Genomic DNA, 21,462 nt, shown 5'->3' on the forward strand with positions numbered 1-21,462 from the left:
TGTATTACAGACAGAAATACTTCTCAGAACCCCTCCCCCCCGACTATCCCGCAGATCAAGAAGCCGGATGTGGAGGTCCCGGCTTGGCTACCTAACCACGTGGTCTGCCGTTGTGAGTCCGGAAGGATGTACTGCCAACTCTAATATGACGTTGGAGGCGGCTTATCGTAGAGAAATTAACATTAAATGATCTGGCAACAGCTCTGGTGGACATTCCTGCAGTCAGCATGCCATGTGCACCCTCCCCTCAACTTGAGACATCTTTGGCATTGTGTTTTGTGACAAAACGGCACATTATAGAGTGGCCTTTTATTGTCCCCAGCACAAGGTGCCCCTGTGTAATGATCATGCGGTTTTAATCAGCTTCTTGATATGCCACACCCAGTGCATCCAGTCTGGTGCCAACAAGGCCATGAAAAGCTTCTAGCCCCAAGCCATAAGACTGCTTAACAAGACCGCTCAATAGCTAATCAAATGGCTACCCGCTGCTGCTACTCTTATCTGTCCTGTTTCCTACTTACTTTAACCCTACCTATATGTACATACTGTAGCTAGCTCAATTACTTCGTACCCCTGTATATCGACTCGGTACTAGTACTCCCTGTATATAGCCATGTTATTTTTACTCGTCATTGTCATTCGTTATTTACTGTGTATTTATTCCTCGTGTCACTATATGTTTTTGTTGAAAAAGGTTCCGTAAGTAAGCATTTCGCTGCTAGTCTACACCTGTTGTTTACAAAGCATGTGACAAATTAAATGTGATTTGATTTGACATTTGAGGAAATTCACAATGTAAACAAGGAACTTGGTGATTATTTAATGCTGTGTGTCACTACGTGTTACAGATAGAGGATATTAAACACCAAACCCAATGTTACTTCTGGTATTAATCAGCAGGAAAAATATATTCCACAGTTCTTGGAGATTACAAAATAATCCTCTGTTTAAATGTTTACTATACAGTAGATACACAAGAAGTACAAGGTATACAACCTCAGCATACGTATGTAGAATACCTAATGCAGAAGCACTAGTAAAGTGGTAGACAACAGTGGGAAAACTTGTCTCTTGAAGTAGTACTGCACAAGTCACAGCTGGAACCTTAGAGGTTCATACACTAGATACTGTATATCCACAGTAATAGGCACTTTAATCTCTGTCTCAGTCCCTCTCTCAGTTTCAGTCTATGTCTGTCTCAGGCCCCTCTGAGATCCAGGCCCGTCTCTTCACAGGCACTCCCTCACTGGCGCGTCTCCTGTCCCCCTCCTCGCTACAGGGCCTGGCCTTCGTGTTGACCCCACTACCACCACCACCAGGGGCCTGGGGGGGCCTCTGAGCTGCATCAGCCGAGTGAGAGCTCCCTGAGTGCCAGGCTCGACGTCTAGGAAACTGCCTGGCTCCAGGACACACGGAAGGCCCGGTGCCCAAGCCCAGGCCAGGGCTCCTTTGTGTGGGCTTGGTTGCCTCAGAGAGGTAAGTGTCCCTGGGTGGGTGTGGGTGAAGCTGGAGAACGACAGACTCAGAGTAGGAGCTGTGAACACGAGGGAGGGAGGGATTGGTGGAGGGAGGGCAGGAGAGAAGGGTAATGGGGTTGAAAGAAGGAGGAAAGGAAGGGAGGGAGATGCGAGAATGAGGGGGTAGCAGAGCTGTCCTCCTGCCCATCACCCCTCTACCTACTGCTCTTCCTTCTCTTGTCTCTTCTCCTCTTCCAAGTCCCTGCGGCCTCGTCTTCCTCCTCCTGCTCTGCACCTCCTCTAGCTGGGTCTCCAGACTGTGAACATCTGCAGTCAGCTGGTTGACGCGGTCGAAACGTGAAAGCAGACCGTTGACGCAAGACAGCAGGCGGTCCAGGTTGAGCTGAACGTCTAAGCCCGGCGCGTCGGACATACCCGAGTCCTCGGAACCCAGGGAGAGGGCGGAGGACAGGGGATGGGGGGAGGAGAGGGAGGATGAGAGGGTGGAGAGACAGGATTCTTGGGATGATCTGGAGGGAGGCACCACCATGCCCTCAAACTTCACCCTGTGTCTGAACTGTGGAGAGAAGGGAGGGAGGGAGATTTCAGAAGTTTCAATTTGTGTTTAATCAAATGAATGAATGAGTTTCCTCCATACCTCCTTGGCCTTAATGAGTCCCATCCAGAGCTTCAGTCTTTTGATGAAGAACTCCACCATCTCATAGTCCTGGGGCTCCATGGCTGGCCTGTACATCTCAGCCTGCACAACCCTGTACGTGCGGAGCAGAACAGCTCCAGAGAGACGGGCCAGCAGCCAACCTCCCAGCCCCAGCAGAGAGAGGGCGTAGAGGGGTCCGAGGACAGGGTGAGCCCTGCTGAGCCTCTGCAGGACCAGGCGACCACGCAGCACAGACAGCACAGACACACCAGCCTGGTACACAGACAGGAACCCATCCACAGACCTGGAGAAGAGCTGAGACACAAACATATATGCATGAATAGGAAATGCATATTCCCATAGAGTGAGCTGTGTCTTGCATATTCCTGCAGAGAACCTTGGTTACATTACATAACCTTCCATTTCCTACCATGTGTCCAGTGTGAGAGAAGAGCAGCAGCAGTAAGATCAGTAGTAGAGCCACAGCAGCTATCTCTCTCCATGCCCGCTGAAGCACTCGACCAAAGACCACCCACCTCCGCACGTACCTCAGAGTACCCACCATCTGAAACACACATTTTTGCATTTTGATGGTAGTGGCACAAAATGTGGATTCCTAACCCATGGAGTTAGGAACTATTCAAGTAATGTCATTTTTTAGGAACTATTCAAATAATGTCATTCGTTAGGAACTATCTTTAAGTTGTTCAGTACCTTGAGTACCAGCAGAGTGAGCAGTATGGCTGATATCTGTGTGGACCTCCTGGCCAGCAGGGCGGCGCTGTGGAACTCAGTGAAGGAGTCTGGTCTGGAGTGGTGCTGAGACAGACAGGAAGCAGCCTGGGACAGGAAGCAGAATCGCAGCGCGGCCATCGCCAGGGACAAAGAGGCGAGGAGGAACTGTAGCCAGCGCCAGCCCTGACGCACGTACTGGGCACAGTCAGTAGCCATGGCCCATAGCTCCACCCCCAGAAAGAGGAGGGCAGAGAGGAGCAGGAGCATCTGGGGGGGGGGGGGGGGGGAGTGTCTCAGAACGGAACCTATTGACGATCTTACATTTTTTACAATCCTTAATGAATGGGAATAATAGTGTTGTTTTATACAAACAAATTGTTTATCAAATGTTACCATGAGTGCAATCTGCAGGTCTGGTCCTGAGGAGGATGGGGGGATGAGTAGAGGATGGATGGAGAGGGAGGAGATGAGTGTGTGTATCTGGGTCTTCTCTAGTAGAACAGACACACACACAAACAGACTAGTCTCTCTGTGGTACTGGGTGAAGTCAATGGACACAGCCTTTAACCTGAGAGAAGAAAAGAGTACAAAGAATCATGTAGGATAATTTGTGTGGAACTGGTGTGTGTCTGTGTGCGGATGTGTGTAACTCACTGTGCTGTGGTCCAGTGTGTTCTGTGTAGGCCAGAGAGAAGCTGGCGTGTGGTAAAACTGCTGTTCCCCAGAAAGACTCCATTATTATGGTCTGGAGTGTGTATACAGCGTATCCGTGGTAACCCCACCAGGTGGAGGGCGGGGTTCTGATGGAGGTGTGGCACCAGGATGTTGTCCATCCACTGCCACGCCCCCTCCCACCTGAAACCAACACAGAGAGATACATGTGGACACAGCCCACACACACACACACACACACACCAATACACAAATCAGTACAGGGTACATGCACACACACACCACACACGCAGCCCTTACCCAGTGATGGTGTTGAGGTTGGTGGTCAGTGAGTGTTTGACGGCAGAGTGTAGCAGTCTTCCCTGGGTCTCCTGAACACTGTCCTGGTAGTTCACCATCAACGCCACCAACAGGAACAACATGTGGCACACACAGTGCTGGGAAGGGGGGAGAGAGGAGAGAAAATGAAAGAGAGAGTGAGTATATAGAGGGAAGGAACAAGAGAGGAGAAGGGAAGATAAAGAATGAAGATGCATGTTATTTTAATTCCAGTACAATACCAAATGGTACTAAGTGGTTAGGAATATAAACAGTACACCACATATGTTTATTCCAGAGGTTAACATAAGGATGTATGGGAGCTGTTTTTTTGTTTCCTGTTTTACCTTCATGAGGGACCGTAGCGCTCTCACTTTCCTGGCCTCCTCCTTGGCTTGCAGTAGGCCGAACCCACAAGGGGGGTGCACCTTGCCCCCTTGCTTGCCCCCCTCCCTCTTAATGACGGTCTCCTGCCCCAGCCGATCATTCACCTCGGGGTCTACAGGCCTTAACACCATAGCATAGAACAAGGCCTGCACACACACCTGAGGAGAGGACATACAAGGGTTAAATTGCCAGTACCATTAGTAAAGGTTATAAGGTGCATAACTGTCTAGTTCCTCTTAGACTGAAAAGATATCAATAGATTAAAAGCCAGCAACTTACGTTTTACAATCACATGGGTCTACAGGAAATATAGAAGCCATACGGTTGCATATCTCTGTCTCTCTCTCTCTCTCTGGTATGGTGAAAACATTCATTGCTGACAATTTGTTGCATTGACTATTGAGCCTCCCGTGTGTATGTCTCTATCTGGCTACCTTGAGAGGCTCCAGCAGCAGAGCGGAGGTGAGGAAGGCAGACAGGGCTGAGATGAGCCACATCAGGACCACTGAGCTAGAGAAGTGACTCCCATAGAGGCCTACTACAGCCAGGCAGGCCCCCAGCAACAACACAACCAGGGGGTAAATTACTTGCAGTGCCCAGGGAGGTAGCAGCCAGCTGGGCTTGCCACGGGCCACACCTGGGGGGGGTGAAAAACATGGAAGAAACTATGCTCTAATAGTCTGAAAATATGATCAAGTTGTTTGATATGAATATTCAGATAGTCCAGAGGATTTTCATGCAAAATAGACATCATTCCTAGAAAGTTTTAAATGGTGAACTCTCACATCCACATAGTACTACATTTGGCATAAAGAGGAGGGAATTGTAACAAAGTTAGGATAAGTCAGTGTTAGTGGCTCACCTATGCGTGTGGTAGAGTCAGTGGAGTCAGGGGAGGGGCTGGGGAGGAAGGTACTGGCGATGGAGTAGACAGAGAGAGATGAGGAAGGCCTAAACAGCCCTGTCCCATACAGAGAGATGGGAGAGCAGGGGAGGTTGTGGATCTCTGTTCCATAGAGTGGTTTGTCCACACTCAGCTCAGACCAGCCACTGCGGGAGCTACCCTGGCTCTGGCTAAAACCCACAGAGAGATGAGTAAGACTCAGAAGTATTCTTTGCCAACAGGCAACAGTGCTATACAAATTACTATGACTGGTTGTTCCCTGCTATCTAGTCCAGTCAGATCAACTGATCTCCACTGAAAGAGGGGAGGAGGACTGTATATTCGGAGCATATACTGTAGACAGGGCTAGATATGGTATTATCTGGGGTTTAGGTCTGGAGTGTACTGGTCAGGCAGGTCTTACCTGTGGGACAGAGAGGTGGTCCTGGGAGAGTAGCGGCCGCTGTCTGATGTTGAGGGACTGTTGGACACTCCTGTGTCTGCTGCTATAGACCTCAACAGGTCCTCCTCTGAAACACCATGAGAGACAATCATTTTAGACGTATTCACACAGGAGTCATAGTAACACATATGGGACCCCCACACACACACACACCAGACAGGGTAAGGACATTGGGTTGCAGGTTGTGTCTCTGGTCTGGATGCAGGCCAGACAGGGATTGGGATGGACCCACAGGTGCAGTAGAGGAGGGTGGGGGGTTGGAGATGAGAAATCGGGGTGAGGAGGGTGAGGCTAGGCATAGCTTCATCAGGGCTTTCTTCCTCTTCAGCAGACGGGCATGACCCAGGGATGATCCCAAGGGGTCAGAGGTTATTTCCCAGGAGGGCCCTGGGAGGTCAGTGAGGCTGTCACAGGAGGGCCACAGGGTCATGCCATCTCCATCCTTCTCCACTGCCAGGTTAGTGGCATTCCAGAACTCAGCGTTGAATGCCTTGCTTCCCATCAGCTAAGAGAGAAGAAAAAGATAGCTTTCAGCCTTTTCAGTTTACAACTTTCACAAGAGAGTCAGAAAGAGCTGTGTATCTGTGTATGTGCATGCATTGACACCTGTGAGAGTTTGCACTCTTACAGAAGAGGGTGTGTCTCCATCCAGGCCTGACGGATCAGGTCCTCCAGGCAAAGACAGGAAGGAGGAGCAGGAAAGATCTGATTGGCCGAGATAGACGCCCATCTCCACTGACTGACACACAGGGGATGGAGGCACTGACATATCCACCGCTACCTGAAACACACACAGGGAAAGGGAAACCCAACCCAACATGTGTAGCTGAACCAAGCATCATCTCTGTCAAGGACTTTCCACATTACTCTGTTGATTTGGAAGCACTTTCCAAATCAACAGAGTAAATATACAATACACTATCACATTGACCTTGACATTGACTAAGCTTTTTATTGATAGAAATGATAACAATGTGTGGTTTAATAGGCAGTCATGGGATTATTTTTGTTGACGGGGCAACAGAAAAATGGTTGGAGAGAGAGATGTAGGAGAGGTACCTGGCTGTGAGTCTTTCGCAACAGGAAGCAGAGGAGACACTGGAGAGGAAACACCAGGATGGCAATAGTCATCCCCACTGCAACCGTTTCCCAGGTTACAAGCAACCGGGCCGAAACCGGTACACTAAAACACAACACCCTTAAAATGGCTGATTCTTTCACTTAACAGAGTTAATGCAGAGTATGTGGGACAGGTAACAAAGAATTGTAGAGAGTCTCAGGCAAAACATCAATGTTGTTGTTCAGCTCAGTGAGTTGTCAACGGTGCGAGAATGATTGACTCCCACCTGAGCACTTTCACAAGAACCATCCATTGTGTACACTATTGTCACCTGGAATGTTCTGGTTAGAATGCCATCTCACCTATGCCCCTCTGTGCCCACAGCTCCGTACCACAATGCCCCTAGTGCGAGGTAGAGGTGTAGCAGGAGGGCACACACCGTCACCCTCTGCCCCCGCATGAAGCGGCTGTGGGCGGGGCGTTCCCACAGAGAGAGCCACAGGTGGCGCTCCAGCATTCCAAACGCCAGCTGGGAGGAGAGAACACGTTGGAACTGAGACAGCTCCTCAGGACCTGAGAGATAGATGAAGAGAGAGAGAGAAATCTGTTTTGGAGGCGATCGTGCTCTCCCTGAGTGTAAAGACAGATAAAGAGAGTTGTAGCACTTACAGGAGGCCAACATCTCCTTCTCTACTGTCCCTCCTCCCTCGTTCCTGTCGTTCTCCACAGACAGCCAGTCTTCTACCAGGAAGTAGAACAGGTGGTCTGTCTGAGGGTCCCACACCACCACATGCTGCACGTACCACGATGGGTCCAGACCTGGGAGACATACACACAAACAGGTATTGTTGTGTTACCTGTTTGGAATCTTACTACCTGGAGCCTCAATCTCCTGCTTCCCTTGTGTTCCAGTAGGCGAGTGAATACAAGACTACGAAGTCTTGCAATGCGAGACTACAGTAGTTGCCTGTGTTGTCATGGTTTACCTGTGTTGTCATGCCAGAGGCGTATCTTCCACACCTCTCCCAGGTTGCTGTCCGTCTCCAGGTGGAACAGGTCCAGACCACTTCGTTGGAACGCCCCCTCCCACTGCAGGTGGCGTGAACCGCTTTTAGTCACCCCGTACAGACTGATGCCCACGTGGGCCGTCGTGCCTGATGGGAATTACAAATAAGCGTGAACCAGGTTTGCGTTTCCCTTTAACAAGATGCTTTCTCAGCCAGATGTTCTCTCTCTTCTACCCTCGTTCACTCCCACATGTTAGGACAGGACTGGACAGGTCAAACTGTCAGCAATATGACAGAAAATAAGTGGATCTGTCGCTTACACCTACCCAGTCGTCTAAGATCTGCGAGTCCCTTACCTGCTCCTCGACGCCAGCCTGTTTTGACCAGGACTCTGTAGATGTAGCGTCCAGGTCGGCCACACAGTGGTACATGGCATAGTCTCAGGCTCTCCAGGTGGTCCAGTTTGTGGGCGATCAGACCCAGGAGGAAGTGGATCAGAACCAGGACAGCACACACAATCCCCACTACTACATTATGCATTGGACCACTGGACTGGGGTGATGAGATGGAGGGGGACATATAATACAAAATGAGTAAAATCAGTAGAGGAGGTTCCAATTCAAAGCTGTGTTCCAAGGTGGGTGAACAGGTGGCCATATTGAATGTATGATCATGTCTCGGAATTCTGTGTCCCTCTAACTTTCAGCATGTATGTGCATCTATTTAAGGCTGCTAACATGTATTTTCCCAGTGTGTACTAATGAGCTATACCATTTCTTGTGTTAACCTGAGGAGTATCCCAAACATACCGGTGGCAGTAGCACCACAGCGTCTGGATGGACAAACAGACTGGCCCCGAACATGGTGAGGTGCTGCGTGAGGCAGTGTGCTGAGTGGAGGGTGCTGCCCTCCAGTGGCCGGAGGCCCTCAGTGCTCCAGCGCCTCTTCCTCGGGCTGTAGTACTGACAAAGAGAGCTGAACACACACACGGAGGCCTGGACTGGAGCTCCACTCAGACTGGATGTCAGGTTCACAAAGAGAGATTGTACTGTGCTGTTAAGTCTGGAGATTAAGAGAAATAATAGACAACAAGCTGCGTTAGTAAATGACTGAGACGTCATGTATAGAAGAAAATCAGGCATCACAACATTATGTCTGTATAAAAGTGAACAACTTGTAAAAAGTTTTGGAAAACATAACTGTCTAGATACAGAACACTTACAGAGGAGAGAGGAAGATGGTGTCCTCCATGGATGACTGGCTGGAGAGGGAGAGGGTCAGCTCTCTGACTAGGGAATCATGGGAGGCAGGATGACCTGGCTGGGTGGCCACTGTGATTCTCACATGTCCTGAGCCCACCAGAGAAGCTCCTGGAAGCAGGCTGAAGTTTAAGGAGATGTACAGTCCAGCATTGGGATCCATATTCTTCATTGCCCTCACTGCAAAATCCATCCACCCTTTGGCTCGGAGTGTAAAGTTAACCATTGGGGCTCTTCCCTCGTCTCTGTCAATTCCACCAGATCTAGACCCAGACCCACTTCCACTTCCACCACTAGCCCGATGCCCAGCGCCGATCCTTCCTACAGTGTATATTTTGGGCAAAGTAACCCTGATAGATCTGTCAGTGTCCAGGTTAGCAATGGGTATGGGCTGTCCCTGGGGCGTGGTGAACTCCATGGCAGCCAGAGAAGTAGAAATGGGTGGGTTGGCTGCTGAGAAGAACTCAGACCCCCCTTCCAAACCCAGGAGAATCTGTACCACCTCAGATCCCTGGACCTGACGCTGGAGCTGGGCACTGAGAGAGGAGGGAATGAGGAACTGGCAGGGCGGATGTGCTGGGTATGACTCTGGCTTGTCAGGGTTTAATTGCCATTTGTTGGACTGGTTTGATTGGCGGGTGTTGACCGAGGGATCAGTGGTGCAGAGGAGTTCCGAGGGGTTTCCATGGTAACCAACGGCACTGATCTGTGGAGCAGAGAGAGAGAGGGGTTCCTCGTCGCGTGGCCGCGAGCGCATCAGAATACGCATGAGAGCCCTGGCATGGTCCAGGGCTGACACTGCCGTTTCAGATACATTAGAGTGAGTGTGAGGACCAGAGGAGACGAGCTTGGACTCGGACACAGCAGCCAACGAATTGCCTGGAGACAGAGAGAGAAATAACCGTTTTTGGTCAGAAATCTTGGACTAATTCCTGTCCTTGCTCTATGAGCATGTAACCTCCACCTTTTATCCTTGCATTTCCAACCGTCGATCGCAGTCAGAAGTTGGTACAGTACCTATTACATGGAGGATGTTTCTGCCCGTGTCTACGGCTGTGTCATCTCCTAGTCCAGTCTGCTCTTCCATAACCCTGATCATTCTCCCCACAGATTCTAGAACATTCTCCTGACAGCCCTCACACACCACCTCACTTGGGACTGCCTGCAAGAGACAACACACAGAGGCATTCAGGCATCGAGGACAAATCTGTATCATTTGTGGTTCTTTTTTCCAGGCTTTTATGGCACAAACTCTGTCTGTGTAGACTATGGCCAGGTTACCTACAGTGGACTGGGCCAGGGCTAAGCTGATCTGGGCTGCATCCTGTAGAGAGTACACAGACAGAGAGGCCAGCGCCTGTGTCACATTGCCCCTGATCTCCCTCCTGTCCCTGAGATCCTGCTCACTCAAAGTCTGATCCACCTGTGACCGAGAGGAGAGAGATAGACAGGTAAAGGAAAGATGACGTTAAGGAGACGAGAGACACAGCCAGGTAAAGACAAAGGTAATGTTCATACCTGATTGAGCTGGCTGGTGAGGGCGATGGAATAGGGAATGAGCTGCTGTGGGTTACCCTGTTGAAGTAAACCCGATAGTTCGGTTTGGCTCTTGTTCCTCAGCCACGCTGTGATCCCATCTCCATCCACAGGTCTCAGCACTGTTATAGTTCTGAAAAAACAAAAGCATCCATAAATTGTCTTTTTTACAATTTACCTCCATAGGTCTCTTGAGGTCGGAACCTCTTCCCTGCATTCTCAGTTTTAAACTCATCTCCAGTTCACCTGTTAAGTGCTGTGACCTTTGACCCCAGGTGGTCCTCTACCTGCAGGATCACAGAGATGATTGACCAGTCCTTCTCTGGCCCCACCTCCCCCAGAGGAACCAGGCTGCTAAATGTACGCTGGGTACCCCTGTAGAGGGTGAGAAGGGGACAGGCTTGGCCCCAGCCTGGGCATGATGACGCCACCTGGAGAATATAGATAATCTGGGGGGACTCACTATCCTCATCCAGCCAACCTATAGAGTAGATACAGAACATCTGGTACACCGTAGTAAAACATGGCAAAGACACCAAAAGAAGATTTGATTGTATCTTTGAGTCTTTCTTTCTATTACCTGAGCAGTTGTATGTTACCACAGTCTCCAGCAGGCGTATGTTCTCCCCAGGACCTGGAGTAAGAGTACACACCCCTCCATGGGGTGGAGGGTTGGGCAGGAGGGTCAGGCTAGCAAACCCCCATCTTCCCCCAGCAGGGTGGGTAACATTTAGGGTGAAGGTATAGTTACACCCCTCCTGCAGCACCCCCGGTCGGACCACCAGTTCAGGAGAGAGACTGCCCGTAGTGGTCACCTCGTTCAGGTCAAGGGTCTTGCCGTTCTGATCCTTTTCGCTCCATTTGTACTGTGAAAAGAGAAAGACCATACATCAACTTTCCGTCATAAGCCCTACAGAAAGCAGCCATGACAGCTGATGGTGCCTGACTTTATATAATTTGTCACAAACGGTAAATGTTGTTTAGGTCAGCCAATTAGCTACGAAGAGGGGAACTTACCTGAACATGGCTGCCACACTTATCACAACGACCAGAGAGCACAATGGGGCGACTCTGGCTGACACGGAAAGAAGAGAGACTACTGCAGGAAACACACTCCACACTTACAGGAAGCACTGCAACTTTAGATACCGCCACCTAGAGGCATGGAGGAGTATTTGACATGAATATACTATCAAATAAAGATAACACAACCACACTGGAACTGAAAACTTTATATGGTAATTTTGACCACTATCGGGTGCATGGTATTGTTATCTCTGGCTCATTAACATATTTTGAGGCGTGCCTTGTAAGAGGCTATATTTGTTGCACCCGTTAGTGAGAATGCTGTACCAGTTTAACTGGTATGTGGTAGTAGTGCCCCATCAATTAAAAATGTATAGAGGACAGATTAGAGAGGCAGCTAGTCTTAAACTTTTAATGGTTGAGCATTTGTCTGTTTTGCCCTGCAGTCACTTCCAGTTTGGAAGCCTTTGTTAAAGGCCCAGTGCAGTCAAATAATGTATTTTTCTTCTGTTTTATATATATTTCCACACTATGAGGTTGGAATAATGGTGTGAAAAAGCCCTTTTGTGGGATGATATCACCAGTTGGTAAATTAGTTAATAGACCAATAAGAAAGTGCGTTCCAAACCTCTCTGCCAATAAAGGCTAGTTTTCCCCTCCCCCTCCCCACTCAGACCACTCCCAGACAGTCCCAGCAAAATTCTTGCTTGAGAAATTGCTTTTTGCTAAGAAGCAATTTTTCTATTTTTGTGTCTTTTCACAATTTTAATTGAAAACAATCACAGTAGGGTACTTAATTGTTACCCAGAAATGATTTGATATTGAGATAAAAATACCATTAAGGCCTCTACAAGTGCAAGTGATATAAAACACCAAATATTAATTGATATGCTGTAATGTGTAAAACATGTCATTGTTTTACACTGCTAGGTAAAACATTACCTAGCAGCCAACCTGCTTGCACCAATCTCATTTAATACAGTATAGTACGTCAATTATACAGTATTTTACTGTGTGTCATTACACAGTACTTGCTTTGATACTGTATATAGATTACAGTAGTTGTACTGCAATATGAAAATTGCATGAAATACAGTAACTTACTTACCACTAGCTGCCTACTGTCAAATTCACAGCAACCCATTTACAGTGCATGGTTGGCTGAACCAACTTCGTTGCATAAAGATATTGTGGTGTGTATAGATAATGTGAGACTCACAGACTGTGTAGTAGAGATAGGTCTCCTCCCTTCCTTTTGGACAGTGAGGGTGAAGAGGTAGAGCTTGTCAGGCTGTAGCTTCCTGCTGGGGACAGTCAACCTGCTGCTGTTATACCCTACAAGCTGATCCTGGTCCTGGGACAACCACTCAGTAGGGTTCTACAGGCAGAAACGGATACCATTGGTACAATTATGAGAACATCCAGGTAAGACAGCAATATAAGTTAACATAAATGTAAGTGAACATTTTCTACCTAAATAGTAGTAAAGAAATAAAGGGTTCCTAATTCTGATTTAAATTACCTCAGTGATGAATTCCCAGTGGTAGTTCAGCTCCCCTTCCTCTCCCAGATCCACATCAGGATCATGGGACTCTGACCCATCCAGGATCAGGTCACTGTGGCTTGACACCAGTCTATGTGATCCCCCCCTGATGATGGGTACCAGGGAGCTGTGAACCACAGACAGCCTGGACGTCCTGTGCAGACGTAGAGGGGTTCCCTGGAGAGAGACAGTGAACCCCAGGCAGTACTGGCCCACCTCCAGGGCCTGCTTAGGGAGGGACAACAGTGGTGTAGTCACACCCACCAGGTTAATCAGGGTTACTGGATGTCCACTGCTGTTCTGGATTACTGGGTGCCCACTGCTTTGGGTTACCAGATTGCTGTCAGTCTTGTCAGCTCCACAGCCACTCCCCCTAAACACTTCCCATAGGTACATGGTCTTGTATGCGGTGCAGCCTTTGATGTCTATGCTTGCTTCAAAGTAGCTGGATCTAGACTTGAGGATTGTGGATTGGCCCTGGACTAAAGTGACCTGAGGGAGTGAGCACTGGAGTTCTCTCACCTCAGTGAGCAGTTGTGTGGAGACCTGGCTGACATTGTTGAAAGCTGTGACTTGAACAATATATTTTCCAGCAGTGAGATATGTGTGGTCCACTGTATTGGATTTTGTGATGACAACTCCTTCACTTGAGTCTCCAAAGCCCCATTGAAACCTCAAATTGCTGCCACCATCTACTCTGACTGAGAATCTGACACTATAGCCTCTAAAGGTTTCTGTAGAATCACAAACAATCGTGACCTCCCTCACGGGTAACTGAACAATGGCTGTCTCATTCAGGGTTTCAGAGCAGAAGCCATTGCTAGCCATCACACCCACAGACAACGAACCACTTCCGGGTGAGATATACATCACTTCCTGTCCAATGACATGTAAGGGCTGGATCCCTTCTAATTGGATCGTCCAGGTGTAATCGGTTGGAGAACCACTCATGACATTTGCTTGGAAAGGGACCTCCTTTAGAGCTTCTAGAGCAGTGGAACAGCAGTTGACCAGTCGTAGGCCCCCGATCCTCTCAACCACCTGGACGGTCAATGACACCTGGGAGTTGCTCACCTGGTTCCAGGCTCGGGCTGTGACAGAGTGAGACCCAACTGGGAGGGTGGAGGTGGTGAAGCTTACCTCAACAAGGTCATATGATGGCTCAACTTCGTCAAAGGCTAAAGAGAAGCTGACATTGGTTCCTTTGGAAACGAATGGTGTAAAAGCAATATGATCTTCAGTGCAGACCGTAGACCTGCTAAGATTTAGAGTCAAGCCCTGAATAGGATCCTGGATGGTGGCTCTGTGTGAGACTGCCTGCCAGCTAATATCATTAGAGACGTTCAGAGAGACATTATAGACCCCTACATCTGTAAAGGTATAGATAACTGACTGATTGTTGTCCAAAACCACAGCACCTCCAGTACACCCAACAACTTTCCACTCCCAGTGCCGATCATTCCCTTTATTGACAAATCCATAGAGTGCAACTTGACTATTGGACGTTATAAAGAATGGATGTGTCTTGCCACCTACCTGAAAGTCTGCCTCTCTAACCTCCTCCTGAACTATGAAATGTTTGGTGGCGTTGCTTGAACTGAGAACATTCTGGACCGACACACTGACAGAACCAGAACCCAGAGTCTCAAACATGTAAAGAAGAAAAGGAACATCAGTCTGTAAGGGGGAAAGGTCTGAGTTCACATTCCAGAGATACTGGAGGTCAGATCCAGTCTCCACAGTTACAGAGATGTTGATATACTTCCCTAATGGTATGGTGTCTCTAGCTGTTGACATTCTAGCCCCTGAAACTCGCTCTACTGCCTTTAGAGAAACACGTCTGGTCGTCTTACCAAGTCCGTTGGAAGCTGTCAACTCAACAGATATATTACCTGGAGTTTCAGTGGACCACACAAAGTGCTCACCAACACTGCCAGTTTGGGTCACACCTCTCTGGTTGGCTAGCCAATGGTAAGTGACATTGGAGCCATGTGTTACTGACGCAGTGAGCAAGACACTCTCTCTGGTTGGTATGTAGCTAATGGATGTCAGGCTCAGACTTGAGAATTGAAGCCCTTGTATTCTCTCTAAAACTATAATCAAAATGGCTGCCTCCTGTTGGCTCACCAGGTTCTGGGCTGTGACTTTGACCTGATACACACCTGCTTTAAGAAACACATACTGAAAGTGAGACATCCCAAGCTCAGTGGTATCAGTGCCATCCACTGACCAGTAGAAATTGACATTACCTGAAACATTGCCAACGGCTGTTATGACAGTCTTTTCCCCTACTACTGCAAATGGCTGGCTGATTTTTAGCTTCAGGTCTGACACAGGAAGCAATACGTTCACTTCCAGGTTAACAGAATCCAGGCTAACTGCATTAGAAGCTGTGGCCTTGACTGTAAACCTGCCAGCAGAGGTAAAGACATGGGAAACATTTTGACTCTTTGCCAGTGGTGAGCCGTCACCAAAGTCCCACTGCACAGAAACATTGGTCCCAGGGCAACGCTTGACCCAAAGTGTCATCTTCTCATTGACAGTCAGTGTGTTGCTTTGACTGCTGTGTGCTATGGATGGTTTACTCACAGGCTGCTGCACAGCAACAGTGGCTTTGGCTATGCTCTGGCTGACTTTGTTACTTGCCATCACTGAAACATCATGGATCCCTTCCTCCTTATACACAAAGCAATGATGAGCCAGTCCTCTTATAGGAGAGCTGTTGGATGAATGATTGAACCACAGAAACTGATATCCAGTGGGCTGTCTTTTGGGGGCAGCAACTGCATTAAAACACACCTCTTTTCCTACTGCCACAGCATCCTGTGATGGGTGGATGGTTATCCCAGTAATGGGGGCCTCAATGCAAACGTTGGCATCATAAAAGACATATCCTACTATACTGAGAACAGTTACGTTAACGTTATAAACCCCAGAGTTTGAATAAGTGTGAGTAACAACAGAATTTCCATTCTGTACTGACAAAGGTGATCCATCCCCGAAATTCCAATGGAAAGTCAGCATGGAAACATTTCCGTTCACTAGTGCTTGGAGCTGTATCTCTTTCTCTGTCTCGGAACACTCCAATGGCAGAATTCCACTGATGGCCAACCTGTAGATTTCCAGACGGATGGACTGGCTAGCCTGGCTGACTGCGTTAGTCACAGTCACTTTGACCGTGTAACTCCCTGGGGACTCGTAGACATGGGATACAGAGTTGTCTGTGATGTTTTTATGTCCAGACCCATCACCAAAGGTCCAGTCCCAGTGAAGACTGGAACCTGAAGCCACTTTGCCCTTGATTTCAGTTACAGACTTCAGTTCACTGGGTCCACTACAGCTCAACTGGAGACCAGATACCTTCTCCACCACTGCCACAGCTACCCAGGCTGTCAGTGCAGTCAAGGTGTTGTTAGCGCACACAGTCATGTTATAAACCCCAGTGGTCCGAGCAACATGGCTAACTTTGCTGTGGAATCCTTGGACTTCTTTTGAACCGTCCCCAAAGTTCCAAGTGTAAAGGATTCCGTCGTGAGATGGGTGTGAAGTGGCTTCTAGAAGAAAGGTCTGGTTGACCAGGGGAACCGGAGGAGATGGAGAGATGAGTATACGAGTCAATGGAGGCCGTACCTTCAGTGATATGGCCCCCTTGATGTTGTCGTATTGGTTGTAGACCTGTACAGTCAGTGTGTAGTCATCTGTATGAGTGAGAGACGGAGTGATATACAGGATTTAGACCGCTTCTTTTGTCCACATTTTGTTACGTCACAGCCTTATTCGAAAATTGATTAAATTAAACAATTTCCTCAGCAAATCTACACACAATACCCCATAATGACAAAGCAAAAACAGGTTTGTAGACATTTTTGCAAATGTTACATAAAAATCTAAATAAATTATTTACGTAAGTATTCAGACCCTTTGCTATGACACTCGAAATTGAGCTCAGGTGCATCCTGTTTCCATTGATCATCCTTGAGATGTTTCTACAACTTGATCGGAGTTAACCTGTGGTAAATTCAATTGATTGGACATGATTTGGAAAGGAACACACCTGTCTATATAAGGTCCCACAGTTGACAGTGCATGTCAGAGCAAAAACCAAGCAATGAGATCGAAGGAATTGCCCGTAGAGCTCCGAGACAGGACTTTGTTGAGGCACAGATCTGGGGAAGGGTACCAAAACATTTCTGCAGCATTGAAGGTCCCCAAGAACACAGTGGCCTCCATCATTCTTAAATGGAAGAAGTTTGGAACCACCAAGACTCTTCCTAGAGCTGGCTGCCCGGACAGACTGAGCAATTGGGGGGAAAAGGGCCTTGGTCAGGAAGGTGACCAAGAACCCCATGGTCACTCTGCCAAAGCTCTAGAGTTCCTCTGTGGAGAGGGGAGAACCTTCCAGAAGGACAACCATCTCTGCAGCACCAATTAGGCCTTTTTGGTAAAGTGGCCAGACCGAAGCCACTCCTCAGTAAAAAGCACAGTACAGCCCGCTTGGAGTTTACCAAAAGGAACCTAAAGACTATCAAACTATGAGAAAAAGATTATCTGATCTGATGAAACCAAGATTGAACTCTTTGGCCTGAGTGCAAAGCGTCACGTCTGGAGGAAATCTGGCACCACCCATACGTTGAAACATGGTGGTGGCAGCATCATGCTGTGGGGATGTTTTTCAGTGCCAAGGATTGGGAGACTATTCAGGATCGAGGCAACGATGAACGGAGCAAAACACAGAGAGATCCTTGATGAAAACCTGCTCCAGTGCGCTCAGGACCTCAGACTGGGGCGAAGGTTTACCTTCTAACAGGACAATGACCCTAAGCACACAGCCAAGACAACACAGGAGTGGCTTCATGACAAGTCTCTGAATGTCCTTGAGTGGACCAAATAGCTGTGCAGCAACTCTCCCCATCCAACCTGACACAGCTTGAGAGGATCTGCAGAGAAGAATGAGAGAAACTCCCCAAATACAGGTGTGTCAAGCTTGTAGCATCATACCCAAGAAGACTCAAGGCTGTAATCGCTGCCGAAGGTGCTTCAACAAAGTACTGAGTAAAGGTTCTGACTACTTATGTAAATGTGATATTTCAGTTTTTTTTATATAAATGATTAAAAAAATCTAAAAAAATGTTTTTGCTTTGTCATTATGGTGTATTGTGTGTAGATTGATGAGGGGGAAAAATGTATTTAATACATTTTAGAATAAGGCTGTAACCTAACAAAAGGTGGAAAAAGTCAAGGGCTCTGAATATTTCAGAAGGCACTGTAGATTGATGGAGACATACCCTATTGTATTGAATGGAAAGAGGAGTGATATGCAAGCATCTATACTATTAGAATGAATTACAATAATTTACACATTGGTAGAGGTATGTTTACCTGGCTGTAGGTAGACGTGGCTCACAGAGTCTTGCACATACACCTGTCTCACTCCTCGCTCCACTGGCCTGTCCTGGGACTCAGACAGGGCAGGAAAGGTGTGGTTTTCCTGGGCACTGCCATCCCCAAAAGACCACCTACAGGAAATAATATTCATTAGCTTAGGGTTTTTTAAAGTCTCATCCGAAAGATAGCACTCTATGTAGGGCAATGTCCCCTTCACTGCCCTGGGGCATTGGGATCTCCTTAGACCAGAGGGAAGAGTGCCCGTCCTGGACCTCCAACACCACTTCCAGCAGTAGTTAATGAGAAAATATGGAGTAAACAGATATGCTACCCTCATTGATGTAATATCACTCCAAGCGAATACTTCTGTGAAAACAGAAAATGACCCTAACCTGAAAGTGACGCCTAGGGAGACATCAACTTTGACCCTGAAAGTGTAGAGACGCAGTGCGGCCACAGCGATAACCTCCTTGACAGAGAGAAATTCTGGGTCTGCCAGAGGGGTCATGGTGTCAGCAGTCAGAGTGACCTCTAGGGTCTGGGAGCTCACAGGGTTGGCTGCAGTCACCTGGAGGAACACAGACAAGTTATTAGTGAGGCTCTATGGGCCACTTTACTCTGTTATATGGGTATTATATTAAAAACAAGGTTGTTTTATCTTAATATAAATTATATGAAATGGATGAGCTTAGTACCTTCAGTTTGTACTCAGCTGGCTTCTTGAACATCACACTATAGGTGTCTCCCTCATAGGAAAAGTTATCCAGCTCGTCAATCACCCAGGTGTACTTTACTGAGGAACCAGTCTCTGACGTGGCTGTAAATGCCTTAGAAAAAACAGGTAACGGTGACAATGTCTAATTTCAATACAGTAGCAGGGACGTGATCAGCAGAACAAATAAATAAAAGAAAATCTGATTATTTTCAAAGATGCACAAAGAAAACACAGATTTTCAAATAAATACTATAAAATACAATACAACTTTATATTATTGATGAAGTTGGGCTAACTCACCTGTGACAAGTCCACCAGCATCCTCAGATGTCCATGTGGCTCTACACTGAGCCCAGCCACCGGCTCATAGACACACACCTGTACACAGGTACTCTGTTCACTCACTCCATTCACAGCACTGACGTTTAGGGTGTGGACGCCCACTGAGGGTAGCACCAGGGACATGTGGGAGAACCAGCTGTCAAGGTAGTCTCTCTCACAACCAGGCCAGGAGTCAGGTAACTCTCCTGGGCAGGACGGGAGGAAGGGGACCCCTGTCTGGAGCACCGGAGCCAACCAGGAGCTGGTGGCCCCTTTTCCAGAGAATATTTTAACCACAATGAGTATAGGAGTGTCAACCAATATATGGATCTGGTTGTCTCCATCAGGCAGAGGATGGATCATACAAAGGCCAGAAATTTGACTTTTTGCTGGGGCAGGAGATGAGGTTTCAGGGGTCATACTTATGGGCGTACTGATGTTCCCAATGTGAGTGAAGCCACTAAGTTCACTCTTGCCCGTACTTGAAATATAGCCATGCCCGTGCAGTGTGTCGACGTACAGCACCCGTAGGTCGCACACCACCCCGTCCACCCACTGCCCTCCATCCGGCGGGGACGAGAGGCCCCCCTCCCACCAGCCCCCCCACTCCGCCCCTTGCAGGGAGAGGTAGCTTTGTCGCCAGGGGGAGGAGGATGAGGAGGCGTTGTCGCGGCAACTCAGGAAGGTTCCAGGTCTCCCGGTGTGTTGGATGGACAGAATGTCATCGGGGTAAACACTGATCTCCCTCTCTGGCAGGATCTGACAGAGAGAGAATGAAGCAAAGTTATTTGAATTTCATTGATTCGACTTATCCAAAGCATAAAGCATGTAAACAAGAACTATACATAAGAAACCCTCGGTAAATAAGAACATCTCACACATACACTAATATGAGCAGGCTCTAAGCAAGGAGCCACTCTCATGGGCAGGTCTGCCACCAGGTGGTAAAAGGGGGGTATGTCAGGGTATCTGGGGGGCAGGGGGTAGCTGCGCTCCCCTGTAGAGGGGGACTGGTTGTAGGGACTGCAGGGGCTGGTGACAGGGACACAGGCCTCCAACAGGTGGCACCAGTACTGTCCCAGGGCACAGCCTCCCGTAGTGTTACACAGAGGGGTGATAGAGCAACAACTGAACGGGTTCAGGAGAGAACTGCAACCTGCAGAGAGTGAGAGATGGATAAGGGAGAGAGATGGAAGAGAGAGAGCGAGAGAGAGAGAACAAGAGGGAGTGAGAGAAAGAGCGAGAGACAGAGAGAGAGAGAGAGAGAGAGAGAGAGAGAGAGAGAGAGAGAGAGAGAGAGAGAACGAGAGAACGAGGGAGAGAGAGAGAACGAGGGAGAGAGAACAAGAGGGATTGAGAGAAAGAGAGAGAGAAATGAGAGTGAGTACCAGTTATGTATACTGAAAGATCGATCATCATACATCAGGGAAACACAAAAACAAACAGGAATGAATCAGCACAAACGCACACAGGGCAAGTCTTCCGATACAACAACAATCTTTATTAATAACCTGAGGTGGTGTTTCTTTTTTCCTTTTTTCTTATTAACCCATCCCCTCTTCGGAGGACACAAATCCTTTTAGTTTTTTTACAGCTTTTCTGCAATACATACATACATACATTTTACATGTACATTTTACATATACCAGAATAAATGATCTAGTGAGTCTGTCTCATCGCAGAAAAATGTACAGAGCTGAGATTGTTGTATGGCCATATTATATAGCCTTCAGTTGGTGGCAAGAATTTTGTATAATAATTTAAATTAAAAAACTTGAAGTGCTGCTTAAAGTGTTGTTTTTTGTATCAGTTCATAGACCATGTGCCATTGAATCAGTACATCGAAAATCTCTTCCCATTTATTTTGCAACCTGTATGGCACAGCTGTCAATATTTTTGTTCTCAAATTAAACTTTAAATTTCTATTTATGCCAATTCTTTCAGCCTATTTGTATCTTTAATATATGACAGACAAACAAGTTCCTTACCTTCTCCCTCTTCCACTTGCCTCCTCCATTTTGGTGGCAATGCTGCAAT

General features: G+C 47.8%; 1 protein-coding gene across 1 annotated transcript in view; it reads right to left on the bottom strand.

The window, feature by feature from the left end:
- Positions 1 to 805: 805 nt before the first annotated feature.
- Positions 806 to 21,462, bottom strand: part of pkd1b (polycystic kidney disease 1b) — a 34,271-nt gene continuing 13,614 nt past the window's right edge. The window contains exons 6-38 of the mRNA XM_055890510.1: positions 20,310 to 20,581; positions 19,405 to 20,184; positions 19,085 to 19,216; positions 18,782 to 18,957; positions 18,384 to 18,520; positions 12,984 to 16,702; positions 12,681 to 12,839; positions 11,453 to 11,590; positions 11,016 to 11,301; positions 10,682 to 10,916; positions 10,418 to 10,568; positions 10,185 to 10,322; positions 9,917 to 10,061; positions 8,863 to 9,778; positions 8,450 to 8,702; positions 7,997 to 8,192; positions 7,620 to 7,787; positions 7,303 to 7,452; positions 6,996 to 7,206; positions 6,633 to 6,756; positions 6,202 to 6,354; positions 5,727 to 6,078; positions 5,535 to 5,640; positions 5,090 to 5,301; positions 4,662 to 4,864; positions 4,188 to 4,385; positions 3,823 to 3,959; positions 3,505 to 3,705; positions 3,244 to 3,418; positions 2,830 to 3,117; positions 2,546 to 2,680; positions 2,116 to 2,430; positions 806 to 2,034 (exon numbers count right to left, since the gene is read on the bottom strand). Coding sequence (XP_055746485.1) covers positions 1,183 to 2,034; positions 2,116 to 2,430; positions 2,546 to 2,680; positions 2,830 to 3,117; positions 3,244 to 3,418; positions 3,505 to 3,705; positions 3,823 to 3,959; positions 4,188 to 4,385; positions 4,662 to 4,864; positions 5,090 to 5,301; positions 5,535 to 5,640; positions 5,727 to 6,078; positions 6,202 to 6,354; positions 6,633 to 6,756; positions 6,996 to 7,206; positions 7,303 to 7,452; positions 7,620 to 7,787; positions 7,997 to 8,192; positions 8,450 to 8,702; positions 8,863 to 9,778; positions 9,917 to 10,061; positions 10,185 to 10,322; positions 10,418 to 10,568; positions 10,682 to 10,916; positions 11,016 to 11,301; positions 11,453 to 11,590; positions 12,681 to 12,839; positions 12,984 to 16,702; positions 18,384 to 18,520; positions 18,782 to 18,957; positions 19,085 to 19,216; positions 19,405 to 20,184; positions 20,310 to 20,581 — 11,813 coding nt within the window. The 3' untranslated portion in view covers positions 806 to 1,182. The remainder of the gene's footprint in view (positions 2,035 to 2,115; positions 2,431 to 2,545; positions 2,681 to 2,829; positions 3,118 to 3,243; positions 3,419 to 3,504; positions 3,706 to 3,822; positions 3,960 to 4,187; positions 4,386 to 4,661; positions 4,865 to 5,089; positions 5,302 to 5,534; positions 5,641 to 5,726; positions 6,079 to 6,201; positions 6,355 to 6,632; positions 6,757 to 6,995; positions 7,207 to 7,302; positions 7,453 to 7,619; positions 7,788 to 7,996; positions 8,193 to 8,449; positions 8,703 to 8,862; positions 9,779 to 9,916; positions 10,062 to 10,184; positions 10,323 to 10,417; positions 10,569 to 10,681; positions 10,917 to 11,015; positions 11,302 to 11,452; positions 11,591 to 12,680; positions 12,840 to 12,983; positions 16,703 to 18,383; positions 18,521 to 18,781; positions 18,958 to 19,084; positions 19,217 to 19,404; positions 20,185 to 20,309; positions 20,582 to 21,462) is intronic.

Source organism: Salvelinus fontinalis, chromosome 30 (assembly GCF_029448725.1).
Source record: "Salvelinus fontinalis isolate EN_2023a chromosome 30, ASM2944872v1, whole genome shotgun sequence".
Classification (NCBI taxonomy): domain Eukaryota; kingdom Metazoa; phylum Chordata; class Actinopteri; order Salmoniformes; family Salmonidae; genus Salvelinus; species Salvelinus fontinalis.